A 21,057-nucleotide genomic window follows, 5' to 3' on the forward strand; every position below is an offset into this window, starting at 1 on the left:
ACCACTAATTTAGCGATAACCTTCTTTAGATCATTGTTTGAAAAAGGCCTAGCCCCGGCCACTATTACTACAGCAAAATCAGCTTTGAGAAAGGTGTTTTTGCATGGCTTCAAGATTGACCTAACTGACTCATACTTTTCTTCCATCCCTAGAGCATGTGCTCGTTTAATGCCAGTAACACGCCCACATTCGGTTACCTGGTTCCTTAATGATGTTCTGAAATTAGCCTCAGATATTAATAATGCCCATTGCTTTTTTCTAGATCTATTAAGGAAGACTTTATTCCTGATTAGTTTAGCTTCAGGTGCCAGAATCTCAGAACTGTCTGCTCTCTCTAGAGGTGTCGATCACATAGATTTCCTCCCGTCAGGAGAAGTTCTGCTTTCCCCAGATCATAGATTCCTAGCGAAAAACGAAGACCCTCAAGACAGGTGGTCCCCTTGGAAGGTGGTTCCTCTTCCACAAGACCTGTCTTTGTGCCCAGTCGCTACCTTGAGGGCTTACTTGCAAAGAACTTCTCAGTGTTTGTCTGGTCCTCTTTTTATCAGGGAAAAAGGTGGAACACTTCCTTTAAAAGCTATAAGACAGCAAATCCTATATTTCATTAAACAAGCTAACCCGGATTCAGTTCCCAAGGTTCATGATATCCGAGCAGTAGCTACCTCTACCAATTATTTTCATAATGTGGATTTTGCTGAATTGACAAAATACAGGCGGTCCCCGGTTTACGACGGGGGTTCCGTTCTTTCGCCAGCGTCGTAACCGAAAAAATCGTCGTAAGCCGGAAAATCGTCGAAAAAATCGTCAAAATCATAAGAAAACCTTACTTTTAATGCTCTGGGTGCATTGAAAACGATGTAAACTGCATTATTATTGAGTTTTACATAAAAAAACCTTCAAATTATGATTATTCTGCCGTTTTGGGGCCATATTTCTTCCATCGGATCGGGCGACGATGCGTCGTAACCCCGAACATGCGTTGTAAGCCGGGAAATAATTTCTGATGAATATATTTGAAAAGCGTCGTAACCTCGAACGTCGTGGCGGAACCGTCGTAAACCGGGGACTGCCTGTACACGGGATGGAAATCTCCATTAGTGTTTAAACGCCACTACTTGAAAACACTTGAAGCTCTGAAATTTCCTACGGTGGCTGTCGGGAGCGTCATCCCCCCACCTTAAAATTATCCTTTAACCTTATCCTTTCCCCCCCGCCCGCCTGCCTCATTTATTTGCCCTACCAGTTTTCCTGGGCCATTCATACCTCACTGCCTGGCTCCTCAATTTATGTGATGCTTGAAATTGTTGGCCTTTATATGATGTTTATTGTGATTATGTTTTTAATGTGTGCTGTTTTGTAGATATAAGTCTTGAGGTACTTCTGTAATTTTGTATTTTGTATTTTTGTACCTCCTCTCATGTTTTTTGCCAGACTTTCATATTTTCATGTCAAATTGTATGTTTACATAAGCTTAGCCTAACTATTATTTTAATTTCCTCTGTTGTGAAGTTCTGTATTAGTCATAAGAAATAATTAAACTTATTTTCTTACAGTACGCGTTTTTATGCATGATCACCTTAGATAATTGTTTTCTTACATCTTCATAGTCTTGGTATGATTCTCTGTTACGATTTCACCGGGTGACACAGGTACGAGCTCAGAAAAGGGATTTTGACAAAGGAAAAATCTATTTCTGAGGGAGGCCCTGTGTCACCCGGTGACCCTCCCAGGTCCTAGCTTTCCCCCCCTGCACGGGCATACCAAGCCTGGGGATGGTGCTAGCCTGGAATGAGTTCAGATGGCACTGGGGTCGCCGTCGGGCGGGCAGGTGAGTGCGGGAGCTGGGTTGGCTCTCCGCTCTTCCGGGGGTTTTGTCATTGGGATATCTTCAGAGTGTGGTTCTGTGGCAGTGATGCCTTCACTCACCCTTACCCATACCGATGTCTATTTTCATTATATATCTGGGGGTAGTAACCCCAGCATTCCTGATAGCTTTTTTCTCTGGTATATTTAGCAATATTTATACCTAGAAATTCGTGCTAGTAAGGAATTTCACAGGGTGACACAGGGCCTCCCTCAGAAATAGATTTTTCCTTTGTCAAAATCCCTTTTTTAGCAATACTTATACCTAGAAATAAGTGCTTAATGGTTATTTCACCGGGTGACACAGGTCTTCCCCCAGAAATTGATTTTTCCTTTGTCAAAATCCCTTATTTAGTAAAGAGAAGTCACATGAAGATGAAATAGTTTCTCTCTAAACAGGAATACTGTAGTAGAATTGTAGCGTGAAATTAAGAGACAATTCATGGTCCCAAGAAAGATTTAATAATTAAATAATTGCTGTCCTGCCTCCACGGGGTAAGAAAACCACTATGTTTTTTAAGTGAAAGAAAACAGCTGAATGCTAGTAAAAACTACTGGTATCTTTCTTGAAAATTAATAGTGTAAAGGAGTTTAAAAGGAAGATTCCCTTGCAGTTACAGTGGTTAGAAAAGGCCTTTAGAGTACAAGTGATATGATGAAACACTTGGTTTATTACACACAAGTCTCGTGCAAGGAGTAAAAGAATGTTGTAAAATGGCAGCGAATGTTTTGACAGTTCGCTGGTATAGACCAAGTACTCACGCACCCTCACAACCACAGAAGGTCGCGCAAGTGAGATCAGCTGATCGGTAGGTGGAACAAAGTAGCAGGTAGGCAGGCGCCGTACTTACATACACTGGTACATAAAGATGAATGTATGACTCCTCTCTATTTTGATAGGGAGAAATGAACTACACTGCTCTCTTTGTAAATGACACATGGACCAGGTTATGAATTCATTTGCACATCTTAAGTTACTAACAGTAACTCTACAAGGAAAAGGGAATTTTAAAAACCTGCGGTGTTCTAAATTAATGGTTCTGTAGTTGGCTGATCTAAAGTGAGAGAGCTTAGGGCAGGCGATGGAAGAGGTGGTGGAAGCAGCGGTCTACACAAATGCACACACCACTCTCACATTTGCTGGCATGAGTCAGGGCCCACCCAGATAAGTTACCTGGGTAATCTCTGACACACGGGAATGCCCTTCTTAACGATGACCAAAATGGCGCCCAGCGGGTTTAAATGATTAAAAAAATTTACTAAAAGGGTGACATTTATTCAGAAAACACTCAATTCGCTAGGCTACACTATCTGCTGGTTTTCTCTCACTGGAACCTCACTTGCTAAATTAAAAGGGAGATTGCGCGTGCTTCCCTTCACTATTATAACTGTCTTGAATGTATCACAAAACTAACCAACCCCTAATTGTGTATCAAAGGCTGAATAACCATACAAAATACCTCAGAACATGCAAGAAAAATAGCCCTAATTAAGCTAAAATAACAGCATGCACTAACTCGTTGATTTCCTGCTGACGACACAATGGAATATGGCTTTGTCTTAACTTGTATGATCAAAATGGCGGCTAGCTTCGAACGTGCAGCCCTAAATCACTTTTCTGTTGCATGCATGAGCTCTGATCATTTTGTAAAACGTAAAGCAACCATAAGGCACGTACTTTAGTGAAAACTCTGATTTTGCCACTCTGGAAGATTGTCACACCAATACACTATTTAACTCTAGTCACAGTCGTCAGCTGAACACACATTTACCAACTCAGATTCTAATGCTGACTTGCAAGAAACCATCAGCCTACGCTATTTCCTATCGGATTTATGAACACAGTTGCTGTGCTTCATTCCCTGTTCTAAGTTGCCATGGAGATATTTATGTTACAGTTTGTTTCAAAATCACCAATACAAGAATGGGATTAATACTGGCAAAGGTCAGCCAATGTTACAAGTGACGAGCTGGGGTTGTGTTAAAGTATTCAGTACTACTTAGCCTTGCTAATAAGTGGCTCGCTAAAGGCAAGAGGGAGATGAAGTGGAAGGTTGCCAGTGAGACCCAGATGATACAATTCAAGTGGTTTATTCACGCAAAGAACAGATCGCAAATTAAGTACAATTAGTTTACAAAGGGCTCACAATTAATTACAATTAAATTACAAGGGGAAACATATACAAGTACTGTACAGTTAAATTACAAGGGGAAAATAGATCCAAGTACAGCTGAATTGTAAGGGAAGGATATCCCAAATTTGCACAATTAACTTCATAATGGACAACAGAGCTGAATGTGGATTGCGAACGCAGTATTTAGTGGCACATGTAACAGCATCTCCTGAAATGCAGAGAGGCTCTGTTGAGCATTAAAATTAACATGTGTAAGCCTATCATATGAAATGGACAAAGTCTAAGGCTGGAGGAGGCACTTAAATTCATGTATTAAATTTGGCAGAGGTAACTTATCACGCAAGGGGACGTTAAATCACTAAAATGCCAGACATAGGAGATTCACAAGAACGGAAAACTTCAAGCTGGGAAGTCAAGAGAATGACAGAAAATAGGATGGGCGAAACTCCCCCTATCAGACACGTACCTGCTTGACTTATGATGTGCTCTTATAGCAGAAAGCAAGGGTGACTTCCAGTTAGCTCTTAGTGGGAGGCTTCCCCTGCAGTAGGCGATAGGGGCACGTGTCGTCTTAGGCTAAGGGAGCCCCGCCTCACGAGGTTAGGAGCTATCACGGCTCTCAGGGAGATGTTATCAATGCCGCGTTCTGCCAACATCTCTGGCCTTTTCCTTCTCAGGGCATCGCCCAACCTCTCTCAGCTCATGTGGACTGGGTTGGTGGGCCAGTTCATTCTAGTCTGTATTGGTACAATCTGAAACAGAGGAATTTCCGCCCAGTATGAGAGTCGAAAACAAGGAAAGGAGTGGCAAATAATGGGAGGAATTTGACAGAGGGACAGAAACAAAGCACGAAGGCATTTCCTGTCCACTTTGGCTGGAAAACTATCCCGTACTCTGTCTTTTACTGTATTGGTTGCCACACACACTACACTATTTTGTTGATATTTTAAGCTACAGTATTCTTGTTTATATTTTTACTCTTTATTTTCTAATTTTTTGTTTTTGTAATAGAAACCAAAAGGGTAATGCAATTGTGTGCATAGGTACATAAGTATGCACACATTCATTCCATGTTGTCAGTGAACTTGGTACAGCCTGTTTGGTTTTGTCTTGCCTACATATGAAATTCGCATTGCAGATATTGATACAGTGACTGCAGATGAAATATCAACAGTGATAAGATATTCTCTTATGTACTGTTATGAAATGTGTTAGTCAACTAAACTTGTAATAAGAACAATAGAGTAAATCAGCAAAGCAAAAAAATAAAAAAATGGTAATGAGTACATGAATATGGATGCACTCATTTGATGGTGTTGTGAACTTCCTGGAGTTTTAGTTTTGTTTTTATGTTTATGATACAGTAATTAAAATTTCATTAAAGAATATGTACAGTACTGAGAGAGAGAGAGAGAGAGAGAGAGAGAGAGAGAGAGAGAGAGAGAGAGAGAGAGGAGAGAGGAGGGGGAGGTAAACAAACGAATTTGGAAACAGCTGTTTTGCGATTGTCAGGGATTTTACTTCAACATGAAGTGTTAGTTTACCTTTGTATACCCATTTTATGTTTATGTACAAAAATAAAAATAAATCCATTGATACATTCGTTTCTTTTAGCAAGTAAAAAATTATTTTTCTAATTCTTTCAGTAGTAGGCTCAATCAGCTGATTCTGAGTGTAAACATTACAAATGGCAGGACAATCAGTTTTTATTATATATAGCACAATGATAATATGTTAGTATAATAATACAATATAAATGTAACAGTTTGCAAATGGATACTATGAATGTAACACGTGGGGGTAGCATAGGTCTATAGTTCACACATAGCCTACTCATTTTTATCTTGTGTATGGTAATACAATATGCTAACATTGATAAGGAAGTTGCTGAATAAAAATACATTATTGGTCATAAAACCATAGTAGGCTGTGGGTAAACACAGGTAGGCTACCTGCCTACTGAACTGTTTCATTTATTAGGGAGAGAAAATGAAGGGGTTGCATTTTTCCAAAGTGTATTTATGCAGTATATTGTTACAAATATGGGAAAAAAGGTAGATAATTGCCTTTTGCATAAAGTTTTCAGTTTAAAGTGTGATGGTTGTAGTTTATGAGCATACTGAGTGTTTATAGTTATGCAGTATTGACAAGATTAGGTGAGGAAGGGTAAAGAGTTGCCTTTGAGCACCCCTAGATTTTTTTTTACTTGCCATTATTTGGATTTCACTATTATCCAACGGACCCTTAGCTCTATTAATCCAGATAATTGAAGGATCATTGTGTTATAACAGTACACAAGAGAATATGTTATCACTGTTGATGTTTCTCCTCTTATCACTGTAAAAATATTTAAAATGTGAATTTCATATGTAGGCAAGACAAAACCATACAGGCTACACTAAGTTCACTGACAGCATGGAATGAGTTTGTGCATATGTATAGTACATACCATACACATTTATCTTTTGGTTTGAAAGAATGAAAAATGAGAAAATGCAGTAAAAATTTAAATGAAATTACTAGCATAAAATATAGATAAAAAAGTATGATATTTGTGTTACTGTGCTTAGACTTCGATAATCTTGAGTTCTCTCTCTCTCTCTCTCTCTCTCTCTCTCTCTCTCTCTCTCTCTCTCTCTCTCTCTCTCTCTCTCAGTACTGTACATATCCTTTAATAAAATGTGAATTACTGTATCATAAACATAAAACACATAAACCCAAACTAGCTATATCAAGTCTGGTCCACCTAGCCCTCTTTACCCATCCAATGCTGCACCCTCACCTGACTCCCAGCCGTAGAAACTGCTCCCAGTTCTCCCACCTTCCAAAACAAGCCCCTTCTCTGAGCCTTCCTCCACACAGCCTTACTGCCCCTCCTCTCCATGGCAGCAAGCCATCCGACCACCACCCCCATGGAAACTTCTCAAGGCTTCCCCCACCCCCCAAAACCCTTTCCCAGTCAGTTTGGGTGTAGGCAGTGTTACCAGCATTTTTTCAGACAATGCAGCATTGCCAATCATTGGAGGGTGTTTTTTTCTCAGATTATTTGAAAATTACATGTATAATTTATTTCTGGGGCCTTGATCCCGGGTTCGGGTGTGTTGGATAATGGTGATCCAGATAATTGAGGAATTACTGTATAGTGTTATCTAACATAAATGATATTGTATTTCTATGAGAGCAGTGTGAATTTATGGAAGATAAACTTAGATCCATTATCAGTTGTAATCCTAAATGGGATCCTTAGAAAAACAGAAAAAATTTGTTCCTCAATTGGGTCCTTGCGCTTATCTGATTTCGAATAGGAACAACCATGACCCATTTAGAGAGGTTATCAACCACCATCAGACAGCCAGTATATCCAGATGATGTGGTGGGAAAACCGAGGAGGTCCAAGGCTGCCAACTGGAAAGGAGCTGAAGTTGATGTCTTCAAGGTTAGTGATGCACCACAACTCTTGAGACCCTACAAGTCTGACATTCCCTACAGGCTCAGTGCATCCTTTACCACCTTGCTTTCTGAGAAAGTGATGCCAGATAAGGTGACAAAGCATGGCTATCATTTTGCCAACTCCAATATGAGCAATTTGAATATGTCTTTGCAACCAGATCAATCAAGACACCGAGGGTAATTATTAATACCAGCCGATTTTCACGGGTTCGCTTCAGTAGATCTTCATGTATCTCAAAATCATCCCACCAGTTCTTACAAGGACAATAGGAACAGGGTAACCAGGTAGAAGGAACACCAGAACTTGCCATTACAATACTGGACTGCAGCTGACAGTGATCTCTCTGGATTTCCCTAACTTGCACCATGGACAACAGAGCATTTCTTGAGAAAGCCTTATTACATTCTGATCCTGTTACGTATAATCATTATAGTGCCTTCAGTTGGTACCGATGAAACCAGTTACATCACAGGTGACAGCTGCATACACAACGTTTCCTCAGAATTCAGTCATGTGGTCTATCCTACAGATGGCTTAGGCAAGAAGTGGCACTTGTCAGTACTCCACCACATGGGGTTGCTCCATGGGACAGCAGACTCCCTGTTGAAGCAAATGGCAACCTGCTTCCACATCCAGAAGTGGTCCTGTTTGCTTACATGGGAGAACCATCAACTTCATTTAAACCTGGACATTCAGGCAATAACAAATGATGCATTCCTACAAGACTGGAACAAATAGAGTGCGCACTATCTTTACTCCATTGTCTCATGTCTTGAAGGAGTTCAACATACTGCTAACTTTCAATGGAACCACCCCTGTAGGGAGGTAGTGCCATCAGTGCACCTCATGGGGTGCACTGTAGACATTACTAAAGGTTCTTTGCAGCATCCCTTCAGCCCCTAGCTGCGATCCCTTTTCATTCCTTTTACTGAACCTCCATTCATATTATCATTCTTCCATCTTGCTATCCACCCTCTCCTAACAATTATCTCATAGTGTAACTGTGAGGTTTTCCTCCTGTTACACCTTTCAAACCTACCTGTTCTCAATTTCCTTCCCAGTGCTGAATGACCTCATAGGTCTCCCTTTGGCCGAAACTATACGTATTCCATTCTATTCAATGGAACCACCTACCTAGTGGTGCTAAATTGGCCCAGCATTCTCTGGTTCATTCTGCTAAAACAACAGCTGAGAAAATCAGTTTCACAACTCTCTGCTGTTCTATCTCAGACAGTAGGAGGGAAAGCTGTCTATGTATTTCTTGCTGAGCCATGACCTTCAGGTGTGGACTCTTTAAATCTATTGTACTATAAAAATCATGCATCTAACATTGCTAGGTACCTGGTAGCATAACTTGGTCTTCATCTATCTGGCAATACCAGTCCATATGGTAAGTGTGGTTTGATTAACTCCACAAACAGAGCCAGGTTGAAATTATGATTGAAACTGTTATAAGTTTTTTCCAGATAACCCTTCTTTGGGGGCACATTCTTGTCGCTACCACAGTTATTACATACAAGACTATGCCGTTAGAACCCTTGCTCTATGGGTTTGGCATAGATCCAGTGCTAAAGTTATTAGCTCCACACTCTGGTCCTGTACACTACAAAGACTTGCTCCTGTTAATTCCAGTATTCCCTAGTTGATGACTAAGATTCTACAACTCCTGTCATCTCCTCTGTTCATTGGCCCCAGTGCAACAGCTTATATGCTCCAAAAGGCAATCTTCTTGACCATCTTGGTGTCAGGAGTTTAGATCATCAAACTCAGTTCTCTTAGATGGGGACAATGCTTCATCACCCTTGCAGCTAGCTGTCATTTACTTGTGTCCTCTGTCAAGTCTGTGGCTGTGGGAATGCACTATTACAGATAATACATTATGTTTGGTCTGATGTCACGTATACCTTCCCAGATACCCCTTATTTCTTCTATCAACCACTGATCACTGGGATATCTGGCATCCTATCCCATCATCCCATCATGGTTAGATAAGTCACCTACATACAGGTTCTTCGCACTTTATAATTCATTGTTAATATTTCAGGGAATCCTGAATGAAACAAGCGAGGTAATTTCTTATATGGCATTACCTTGAATAATTTTTCATCTGGATAGATGGGATTCATTTCTTAGGAGCTAGGCCAATTTTTCCACTTGTCAGCTTCTTTCATATGCTCTTTTGAGGTTGAAGCAGCAACTAGCTAGCAAAAAGAAGTTTTCACTGAGGAAAATACACTTTTTGGGAGCTGTTGTGAGTTCTCAAAATGACTCACTTTCCCCAAGAAAAAGGCATGGGTATCTATGGCGGATGTTGTCTTTCAGGAGCTGGTGAGTTGTGCACTGTTGCAGCAGAGATAAAAAAAGCCTTCTTGCCATGAGTCTTTTTATATTCCATTACTTTGCCAACAGTCACTACTCTGGCCAGAACCAGATATGAAAGAATTCTTAACATTAGTTGGTTTGTCTTATGGAAGTCCTGGGGGGATCATAAAGGTAGCTCCTTGATGACTCACAATGACTACTAAAAATAGGTTTTTGCTGTATCAAGGCCTGTTGTCTACTGGATCACATTTTGTATGGAGCATGAGTCAAGTAATCAAAAGTTCCTTAATTGATACCAGTGGTAGGAGACAAAGTCGTATGTTATCACTGATTATTTGTAATGAAGATTATGTTTTTCAGCTAATGGGACCCACTAAAAGATTAAGTGGGTCAAAATGCTCATTAATCAGAGTTAATGATATATTGTCACTGATGAGGGAATTTCTTTTCAGGCTCTTTGAATTACTGTAGTTGTTCTGATACAAGTTATCTTTTTTCTGCAAACCATTGCATTTATATTTTTTATTCTGTATACTATATGGTTTTGCATTAAACTGTGTAATAATTATTATCTATTTGTTTTCTAGTATGTTGTGACACGTCTTCTAGAAAAGTGTGGTGAATATGTAACTACAAAGCAAAGCAGTTTAACCCAGTGGCACCCAGTTTTAGGATGGTTTTCTAGACCTCTTGATCAACATCTCAATGAATCTCTTTCCCTAGTTAAAACCCAGTTGCAACTTTTGTGGAGTGGACCACTCATAAAACTGATGTTTTCTACTCTTACCAGCGTGATCAAAGAGCAGGTAATATTTACAGTTTTGGATTTTTGTTCAGTAATTTTGATATCTGTATTGATACTGAGTTCATGGATAACTTCCAGTGCTGAATGCTATTGTTTAAGGTATGTTAATTCTTATGTGCATTACATTATTTTTGATAGCATAGTTGCTTGCTTCGTCCTCAAGGAGTTACCTTCTGTGGGTCTGTCAGAGCTCCATGGTGACCAAACTAATGTCAGAGATTTCCCTTCTAATTGGTCTTGTGGCCAGGTATTGTGTCATAATGATATACATTATAACACATGATGGAGTGTGTAATGGACTCAAGATAAGAGGGCTCTTTCCCTAATCTTACAGCGAAGCTGTACCCAGGTTCTTTTGTTGTGGTGTAGAATAGATAGGGAAATTAGATAGAGAGAGAGAGAGAGAGAGAGAGAGAGAGAGAGAAAGTTAGGAAAGAGAAGGAGAGAGAAATAAGAATAAAGAGAGGCAAAGAACACAGTGATAACGCCCAAATGCTGTTGTGTCATGTTATCAATACACGGGATGTTTACATTGCAGTATATCGTGTTGAAACCATAAAAACAGTCGTAAAAGTGAGAACTAATGGCCTCGCAATTGAAGCTAACCAAAACATGAGTCAGCACAGCCTAAATGCTTACCGTAGCTGATTCTATAGCCCCGCCTTCTCAGGAAGGTGTTTTGTGGAAGTTCCAGGAATTTGGGGGTTGGCCCAAGTGATGTACTTCTTCAACCTCCGATCAATTATGTGTGGGGGAGGGGTCTTTCACACACCCTCCTAAGATCACCTCCTATCAAGTCCTCTAAGGAGAGATTTGAATCACACCCACTACAGTCCTTCCAATCAGCTACTTGAAGGGGAGGCCTTGCTGATTAATCCTTCCAATAAGGCTAGAAGGAGGTGGAGATTGCAGGTAGCAAGTTTTTCTGAGGGTTCAGCGAGTTAGAGACCTACGAGGAGAGTAGAGTCAGAACTGTGTCCTTCAAGGGAGAGTACGTTTCCCTTCGCTTCAGTGTTCCCCATATAGACTGATTCAAGAGTGATTCGTTTTCCATCATTGTAACTTGTTAATTTTGTACTGATCTTTATAATACTAAGTACTAATTAAAGTGAAGAAATTACCGATCTCTCGTCTCTATACGCCTCTCTGAGAGATATCAATACTTAAAAATAATAAATATACAAAGATAGCACATCATCAGTGAACAATTAATCTGAAGAGACACCTCGAAAGAAACCAAGGTAAGAAGAGAAAGACTAAAATCTATACAAACATATAACAAAAGAATATAAAAGGAGAGATAACTCCTAACAAATGGTGGCAGCTTATTTGGATCCAGAAGGCGAGACAGAAACAAAGCGAACATTGATGAAATTATCAGTGCAATTATTTAAGTTACAGTGAAACGAAATTCTACAAAAGCGAACAGATTTTTTTTGACGAAAACAAAATATATCAGAAGAAATAAAAATACTCCAGCGAACAAAAACTTATATGCAGGAATAGCAGCTTACAACAAGAATGTCGAGTGTGAATAAAAACCGTTTTAGTGTGTCCCGAAGCAAAAACATTTTGAACTGTTACCGTCAGCAAATTGAGCAAGACGCCGACAGCGATAATAAGCCCAGTGTTTGCGGCATTGCATCGAGTGATTGAAGAAGAACAGCTCACAAACTTTCAACAAGATTCCGAAAGCAGAAAACGACAGCGGAAAAACAACGCAGACCTAGTGAGATTTTTACGCGGATCCGACGGAGAAACACTTACCGCGAAAGGCACAACATTTAGCGATATCACGATATCAGCATCACAACCCAGTAAGGAATTTACTGTCTGCTCTCTCTCTTTATAAATAAGTGAAGATATATAAAAATTTTTTGCATCTTGCTATAAGATTGAAAAATAAGAAAACTCTCTCTAGTGAATAAAATTCCTTTTGCATAAATACCAGCATTACTCTCTCTATGATAATTAATTATTTAGTAAATAATTTAGATAGGGAATTAGTTATTTTTTTCACTCAGTTGGTGATGATTATTTGAGAAGTTATATATAATTTAGTGTACTTATTATGATGAATTTTGATGATATGATGCCCAATTTCTTATAAGAATTTATTTTATGTATTGAAAAAGGTTTTAATTGTGCACCTGAACTCAATAGAGAATTTAATATTTTTTTGTGTGACAATTTGACAAATTGTTTTTAATTTTGGTACAATATAATGAAAAATTTTTTTTTTTTTATTGATGTACTCTGAGTGAATAATTTTTTTTTGTGTGTGGACATGCAATGAGTGTTTGAAGAATTACTGAACACTTAGACATTCACATTACGATTTAAGACCGTCGACAATTAGAAGAAGAATTTGAAGACTAAATTCCCACTCCGCTGTAGTGCAAGGAAATACTAACAATAATAACACAAATAACCAGAACCAAAATAGTGTTTAGTCATTCTGATACTACTAACAATGATAATAATAGTAACAATACTAATAAAGGGATTTTGACAAAGGAAAAATCTATTTCTGAGGGAGGCCCTGTGTCACCCGGCGAAATTCCATACTAACACGAATTTCTAGGTATAAATATTGCTAAATATACCAGAGAAAAAAGCTTTCAGGAATGCTGGAGTTACTACCCCCAGATCGAGCGTCTTCTATAATGAAGACATCGGTATAAGCAAGGGTGAGTGAAGGAATCACAACCACAGAACCACACTCGAAAGATATCCCAATGGCAAAACCCTAGGAAGAGCGGGAAGCCGTACCAGCTCCCACACTCACCCGCCCATGGCGCGACCCCAGCGCCATCTGAACTCATTCCAGGCTAGCACCACCCCAGGGTTGGCATGCCCAAACCAGGGGAAAACCAAACACTGGGAGGGTTGCCGGGTGACACAGGGCCTCCCTCAGAAATAGATTTTCCTTTGTCAAAATTCCTTTTCTGAGCTCGTCCCTGTGTCACCCAAGTGAATTTGATAAACAGAATCATGCCAAGACTGCAAAGACACAAAAATAAAAAGAGGTGAAAATGAATAAAAGCACATGCTATGCAAAACTAGATTTAATATGAAAAATTCAAAACAATGCAATGACAAGAGTAATATAATTTACTCAACACAAAAGAAGAGGTACAGAAAGCATAAAGCAAAACAAACAAGGTACCTCTTAGGCTAAATCTAAACAACAGCATGGCAAAAACATATACACCAAGACATTCTTAAGGTTAATAATACTAGTATCAATAATGAGGAGCTAGGCAGTGAGGCATGATTGATCCAGGAGAACAGGCAGAGAAATAAATGAGGCAGGCAGGGGGGGAAAAGGATAAGGACTAAGGATAAATTAAGGTGGGGGAATGACACTCCCACAGCCACTGTAGAAAATTTCAGAGCTTGAGTGATTTTTAGATAGTGGCGTTTAAATACTAGAGGTGATTTCCATCCCTTGTACTTGGTAAGTTCAGCAAAATCCATATTATGAAAATAATTGGTAGAAGTAGCCACATTACGGATATCATGAGCCTTAGGCACTGAATCCGGGTTAGCTTGTTTAATGAAATACAGAATTTGCTGTCTTATAGCTTTCAACGAAAGAGTTCCACCTTTTCCCTGATAAAAAGAGGACCAGATGTACACTGAGAAGTTCTTTGTAAGTAAGCCCTTAAGGTATGGACTGGACAAAAGATTGGTCTTGTGGAAGAGGCACCACCTTCCAAGGAGACCATCTGTCCTGAGGGTCTTCATTTTTGCTAGGAACATTATGATCAGGGAAAGGAGAACTTCTCAAAGACGGGAGGAAATCAATGTGATCGACACCTCTGGAGAGAGCGGACAGCTCTGAGATTCTGGCACCTGAAGCTAAACTAATCAGGAATAAGGTCATCCTTAACAGATCCAGATAAGAGCACTGAGAATTATTAATATCTGAGGCAAGCTTCAGAACGTCGTTAAGGAACCAGGTAACAGAATGTGGGCGTGTTACCAGCCTCAAACGGGCGCATGCTCTAGGGATGGAAGAAAAGTATGAATCTGTTAGGTCAAGCTTGAAGCCATATAAGAACACCTTCTTCAAAGCTGATTTAGCTGTAGTAATAGTGGCCGGAGCCAGGCCTTTTTCAAACAAAGACCTAAAGAAGGTAACCTCTAGGTTAGTAGTCATAGTTTGAGCTTCAGATGCCTTCAAAAAGGATGCTAGTTTTTGACTGCAGAATCATATTGTCTGAGAGTAGAATCTCGCTTATCAGATTCCAGAAACAGAGTGTTAACTTGGGGTCAATGTTTGCTCCCTTCTGTGCAGCCAAACTTTATGAAGTCCATAAAGCCAGTGCATTCTGGACTTTTGAAGAAGCAGACGCAGTCTTGGTTTGTACTACTTGAGTCAGTTTGGGTCTGGGTATCTGATGACACCGCAACTTGAGCTCCAGGAGAAGGGGGAACCAGTTGCTCTTCAGCCAATAGGGGGCTACCAAGGCTACCCGACCCTTGAATGACCTGAGTTTGTGCAGGACTTTCAACAGCATGTTTATTGGAGGAAACAAGTAGATTCTCTTCCAACTGATCCAATCTATAGACATTGCGTCCGTGGCATAGGCATGGGGATCCAGATTGGGAGCCACATAACAGGGAAGTTTGTGATTGCTCTCCGTGGCGAACAGATCCACTTGGAGTCCCGGAACCGGCGGCGGATCCAGTTGAATGATTCCCGTCCAGGGACCATTCCGTCTCCAACGGAGTTAGTCTGGACAGAGAATCCGCCACCACGTTCCGCACTTCCGCTAGGTGGGTGGCTGACAGATGCCAGCCGTGCTTGTTCGTCAGAGAAGATGGCAAACATCACTTGATTTTCTGCGACTTGATTTGGAGCCGCCCCTGTTTATGCAATGAACCACCACGGTGCTGCCTAACACCAACCTGATGTGAATCTGGCCAGAGGGCGAAGTTTCTTTAGGGTTAGAAACACTGCCACAGCTTCCAAGGTGTTTATATGGAACTGTTGGAACATTGTAGACCAAGTCCCTTGTACTTTTTGTTTTGGTGAGTATCCTCCCAGCCACTTAATGAAGCGTCTGTGTGGATTACCAGAGCTGGAGGGGAACTGAAGTGGGACAGACTTCGAAAGACCCTGGACGAAAGACCCTGGACTGAGGACCATGGGAAAGCCTTTTCTTCAAGATTTGTGGGATTGAAGAGACTCTGTCTCTGAGCCTGACATTGGCTCGTCTCCGCCACACTCTGTTTATGTCTTTTAATCTCGCTTTTAAGAGCAGGTTTGTCACTGAAGCAAACTGAAGAGAGCAGAATCCTCTCTTGAGTCCGGCGGGAGGCTACTTTGCCTATTAGAAACTTTCTGGTAGCAGCAGCTAATTCCTTCCGCTTGGCGGCGGAAGGATAGCTTGCACTCCTGAATGAGGTTAGGTCCCACTGGAGACCCAGCCATTGAAACCGAGACTCCGAATAGTCAGGCGGGACTTCTCCTGTTCAGTTGGAAGGAGAGAAGTTCCAGCGCAATCGAACGTGATAGTAAGCGTCTGAAAGATCGATAGAGGTGGTGACAGTTTCCAGCGGCAGTCGAGTCCATACTTGAGCAACTGTAAGCATGCGAAACTTGCCGCATTGTATGTAGAGATTTAGACGCGACAGATCTAGAATCACTCTTTGCTGGCCGGAATCTTTCTTGGGGACAGTGAACAGCCTGCCTTGAAACTTGAGGTGCCTCACTTTCTTTATTGCTCTCTTGTTGAGTAGCACCGTCACAAAGTCCTATAGGGCTTTGGAGGAAGGCTGGTAAACCTGGTCAGGGGAGGGGGGCCCTTGATCCAGCTCCAACCCAGACCTTTGGACACAATGCTGTGTGCCTAAGGACTGAAGGACCACTGGTCTCTGAACCAGTATAGGCGTTCACCTACCTGACTGGTCTCAGTGGGAGGAAGCAGGTTTGTTTCCTCTACCGCGGCCACTTTTCCCCGGGAGGTGGAGGCAGCCTTGCCTCTGAAAGGGGCTCGACCTCTACCCCCTTGCGCTCCTATTAAGGCCGTGAAAGACCCCACGGCCTTCATAGGTAGGGTTAACGCCGGCGAGGGAGGCGTCGAGGCGCAGCAAGGGATTGGGCTGGTTGAACCAGCACATACTGTTGGGGTTGGGCCTTGGAGGTGGGCGGTTGGCTCACCATCGAGACCGGAACTTCCTGAACAAACGCCTGATGTTGTGGTCTCCTGTGCTTCCTGTAACGTTTCCCAGGCCTATTCTGGGAAGCGCCAAACTCAGAGGTCTTCCGCTTAAAAGCGGAGATACCCCACCTTGAGCGCAGACTCTGGTTGGCCCTGGTTGCTTCACCCAGGACACTGGAGACTTCATCTTCTGGGAAAAGGTTGTCTCCCCAGAAAGAACTCTTCATGAGTCTGTTAGGCTCATGACGAATGGTGGCATCAGCAAAGATGAACTTACGGCAGTTCATCTTTGCTATCATGAAATCGTACAGGTCCGACTGGAACCCTGCTAACAGGGATTTAGTCAGAATCTGAAACAGTGGCTCCTCTGCAAAGGAGGCGGTGGTCGCTTCTGACAGGCACAGCGGTTCAAAAACCGGCTCAACCGACACCGTGCCTCGAACTCAGCCTTCAGGAGAGCTTCCGTAAGGGAAGCTGCTCGCTGAACTAACCATTATTAGCGCTCTGCATCAATTTACCGACAGTAAATGTGGATGGAGCATCTTTCAGAACTTCGTCACCCCGGGAAGATCAGAGGCGTGGGGTCTGATTCCCGAAGCTGAGGCAAGGGTTTGCCTTCCAAGCAAGCCTGAGCGGTTGCGATAGCAACCTTGTTCAGGCAGGGAGTGGGCAGCCTATCACCGAGAGAAAACATAGTGAAGTTGCCCTTGAAGGGGTCAACCGTGTTCTCCGCCTGCCACTCGGTAAAGGTGCGCAAGACCGGCAGATTTGCGCATGATCCTTAGGGAAGATCACCGTCTCCTTAGGGACCTTGTCTGGCGCACCCAGGCTTCCTCCGTCAACCTAACGAAGCCTGGGTAGGGGGCAAGAGATCAGCCGGGAAGAACTCCAGTTCTTCTAGACGTCTGGTACCTAGACCTTCAATGGTCAAGGTGGTACGGCCGCAGCGATCCGGGCGCCGGGGTAAAGCAGGTCCCTCAGCTTTTCATCGAGGGCGTAAGGCTACCCCGCCGGAACATTCCTCCCGAACCCAGCCACCCAGGCGCGGAGAGACTCAAGGCCTCTTTCTTGGAGGACTCATCAGCCTGAAAGGAGCAGAGAGTCAAGAAAGGGCTAATACCGTGTTAATATAAGAGCCAGATGTGACCAAATAATAAACTGTGACTAACGTGGAAAAGCGGAGTAAGCAGCTTACCGACTCGTCCTGGATACATCCGTGCGATGATGAAGCACCTCACAGCCATCCGGATGCCAGGCGATCAAGTCATCAAGCGGTCCGCACAGCCAGCGTGGGTCCGACACACCACATGTCCGTAGGGTTGGTGGAGGATGGCGGCACATCCGGGCTCCTCACAACAAACAGTCTGTAAGTGTGAAAAGTATATGAACCTACCACTCTAAGAAACTTGAACTATGTAGGGATAAGGATTTTCATACCATGCTCCCATAACGGAGAACTCGGTGGAATGAAAAAACCCGTCAGAACGGACCTACTAAGCAAAGAAACTTAAAATATGGTAAGCAAAAAGTTTCCCGACTGCGGAATACTCCGGAGACGAAAGAGTTGAATCGACAGGACCCTTACCACAACGAGGTAATAAAAAAGGCGGAACCAAAGGAAGGATCACTGGACTCTGATATAAGATTAAAGTAAATATATCAACCCGGCCAGGGTTAAGGAGAGAGAGGGGACCAGTAACAAATGTATACATATAGAGAGGGTGGTAAAGTAACCAGTGAACCTCAACATTTCTTTGCTCCTCATATACTAAAATATGGTGAGCAAAAAGTCTCTCGACTGCTGGAATACTCCGGCTGAAATGAGTGAATGAAAAACAGGACCCTTACCACAAGGAACGCCAGTAATAAAGCAGGCGGAACCCAAGGGAAGGATCACCGGACTCTGATATAAGATTAAAGTAAATATATATCAACCCGACGGCAGGGTTATAATGGGACCAGTAACAAATGTATACATATAGAGGGTGGTAAAGTAACCAGTTAACATCAACATATATGAGGTAGAGTCCCCGAAGTCGGTACCATCACCACCTCTACAAACCTCTAGAGTACACAAGAAGGATGAGGCAAAAACACAACTGGACCCACATGGGCAGGTGTAGCGCCAATCAAATCCGACTAGAAGTGACCCAGGCGCCGAGAGAGAGCGGGGAGGCAAAGGGAGGACAGGAGATGATGGGAGGGAGGAAGGGCAACCCTGAGAATGTTGAAAACCCACTCAATCCGAGGAGGCGGGTAAACGAAACATAAAGTCAAGACAAATGTCACCAGGAACCATCCCTGGGAGGAGCGAATCCCTCCACCAGGAGGACCAAGTACTCGGGGTGATCATCGGGGACCGATGTCACAAAATATGAGAATGACAAGAAGTTGACTAGGGTAGGCTAGGGAAGGGAATGGCTAGGTAAGGAAGGGCTTAGACCAGAGAAGAGGAAAACAGGAGACTAGGGAAGATGTGAACCCATCTCAACTGTCATATAAATACAGTGTACTAGGTATAAGTAATACCCAAGTAGGGAGAGCTCTAGGCCTACCCTAACAGGAAGGAAGGGAAGCAGCCTAAGACCCCCACGCTCTCACCTTGTAATAGACGCAGTCTATAAAATACGAAGGGGAGAATGAAAGGGAGGGATGGAGAACCAACAGGGAGAGAAATTCCTGTGTCGAAGGCCAGCCAGAACCGTAAAGTAAGGGAATGCTAAAATAGCGTGGAGGAGACACACCCAAGGGAAAAACCTCTACCCCTCCGAAAAGAAGGGGGAGGGCAATGGGGTCTCACTCCACAACCCAAACAACGGTCGGTGGAAGGAACAACAACAGAAACTCCCTCAACCTGCTGATCCCCTCCTCTCACCTAACCTACCCCAAGGTACAAGGGAGAGTAGGAGGCCAGATAGGCTACCAGGAAAAGCCTAACCTTGCACTAGGCAGGGCTAGGACAGGGATGTTAACCACAAATAATAAATAATTAACCAACATACGAAATATATACACTAGACATTAATATCAGCTTGTGCTTGGCACGTAGCCTAACCAACAAAGCGACAGGAAGTAAACAGATAGGACTGTACCTATTCTAAAAAGTAATAATAATAAGATTTTAAAAATATAATAAAACATGACATCAAGCACAAACATAAAAATAAATCTATAACTGACCAATGGGGAAACATCCTGGGGAGATACCTAGCGGGGAAATACTACGGGAACCCTAAATGTAAGAACCCCTATGATGGGAAGTTCTCTGAAATTAACATTAGAGGATACCCCAAAAGACCCAACCTAGGCAAGACCACCAGGAGGAATCCTAGGGGATGACGATAAGCAATGTAATCGACCAAGAGAAACCCAAACAGAACAAGCTGGAAGGGCGTACCTCGGGGTCGACATGGCTGACAAGGGGACGCCAGCGACCAACAAAACCACGTATAATATATAAATACGGGCTAAAACAGCCAAACTTATCATAAAACCCCATAAGAAGATAATACTTAACTTGGAAACAGTAAAGGTGTTTGACGACATGGTGAAATAAAGGCAAAATACGCCAAAAAACACAAGCCACAAACAAAACAGTGATCAAATCACGTGCTAGAAATGGAATGAGTTCAGATGGCGCTGGGGTCGCCGCTTGGCGGGCGGGTGAGTGTGGGAGCTGGTACGGCTCCCGCTCTTCGAGGGGTTTTGCCATTGGGATATCTTTCAAGTGTGGTTCTGTGTTTGTGATTCCTTCACTCACCCTTGCTTATACCGACGTCTTCATTATAGAAGATGCTCGATCTGGGGGTAGTAACTCCAGCATTCCTGAAAACTTTTTTCTCTGGTATATTTAGCAATATTTATACCTAGAAATTCTTGTTAGTATGGAATTTCACTGGGTGACACAGGGACAAGCTCAGAAATACTAATAATACTCGCACCTTACAATTTTTTAACATGAATCAGGCGGCTGTCATAACAACCGCCACACGCTTCTGTGGACAGGTGGATGATTCCAATCCTGACAAAAGCAGACTCGAATCCTATACTATAAATCATTGACTAGCAGATGCAGGTAGTCGTATAATTTCAGGGGAATAACAGATGAAAAACTAAAATAAATGAAGCCTTGTTGCTCGTCAGCTCCAGAACATGGAGACGCACATAAAACTTTGAATTCCACAAGATTTAGCAAACTTAATAGCTATGTAGAATTTAAAGAAATTTGTTTATCACTCTGGGAACCAGTAAATCAGACTGACGGTTTATATAACCTAGCTAGATTTCTTAACCCACAATATAAAACAA

General features: G+C 42.3%; 1 protein-coding gene across 2 annotated transcripts in view; it reads left to right on the forward strand.

Moving 5' to 3' along the window:
* LOC136849338 (ubiquitin-protein ligase E3B) overlaps positions 1–21,057 on the forward strand; it is a 961,194-nt gene that overhangs the window by 323,451 nt on the left and 616,686 nt on the right. For both annotated transcript variants that reach the window (XM_067122700.1, XM_067122699.1), the window contains exon 8: positions 10,359–10,577. In XM_067122700.1, the coding sequence (XP_066978801.1) occupies positions 10,359–10,577 (219 nt within the window). The remainder of the gene's footprint in view (positions 1–10,358; positions 10,578–21,057) is intronic.

Source organism: Macrobrachium rosenbergii, chromosome 20, assembly GCF_040412425.1.
Source record: "Macrobrachium rosenbergii isolate ZJJX-2024 chromosome 20, ASM4041242v1, whole genome shotgun sequence".
In the NCBI taxonomy this organism is placed as follows: domain Eukaryota; kingdom Metazoa; phylum Arthropoda; class Malacostraca; order Decapoda; family Palaemonidae; genus Macrobrachium; species Macrobrachium rosenbergii.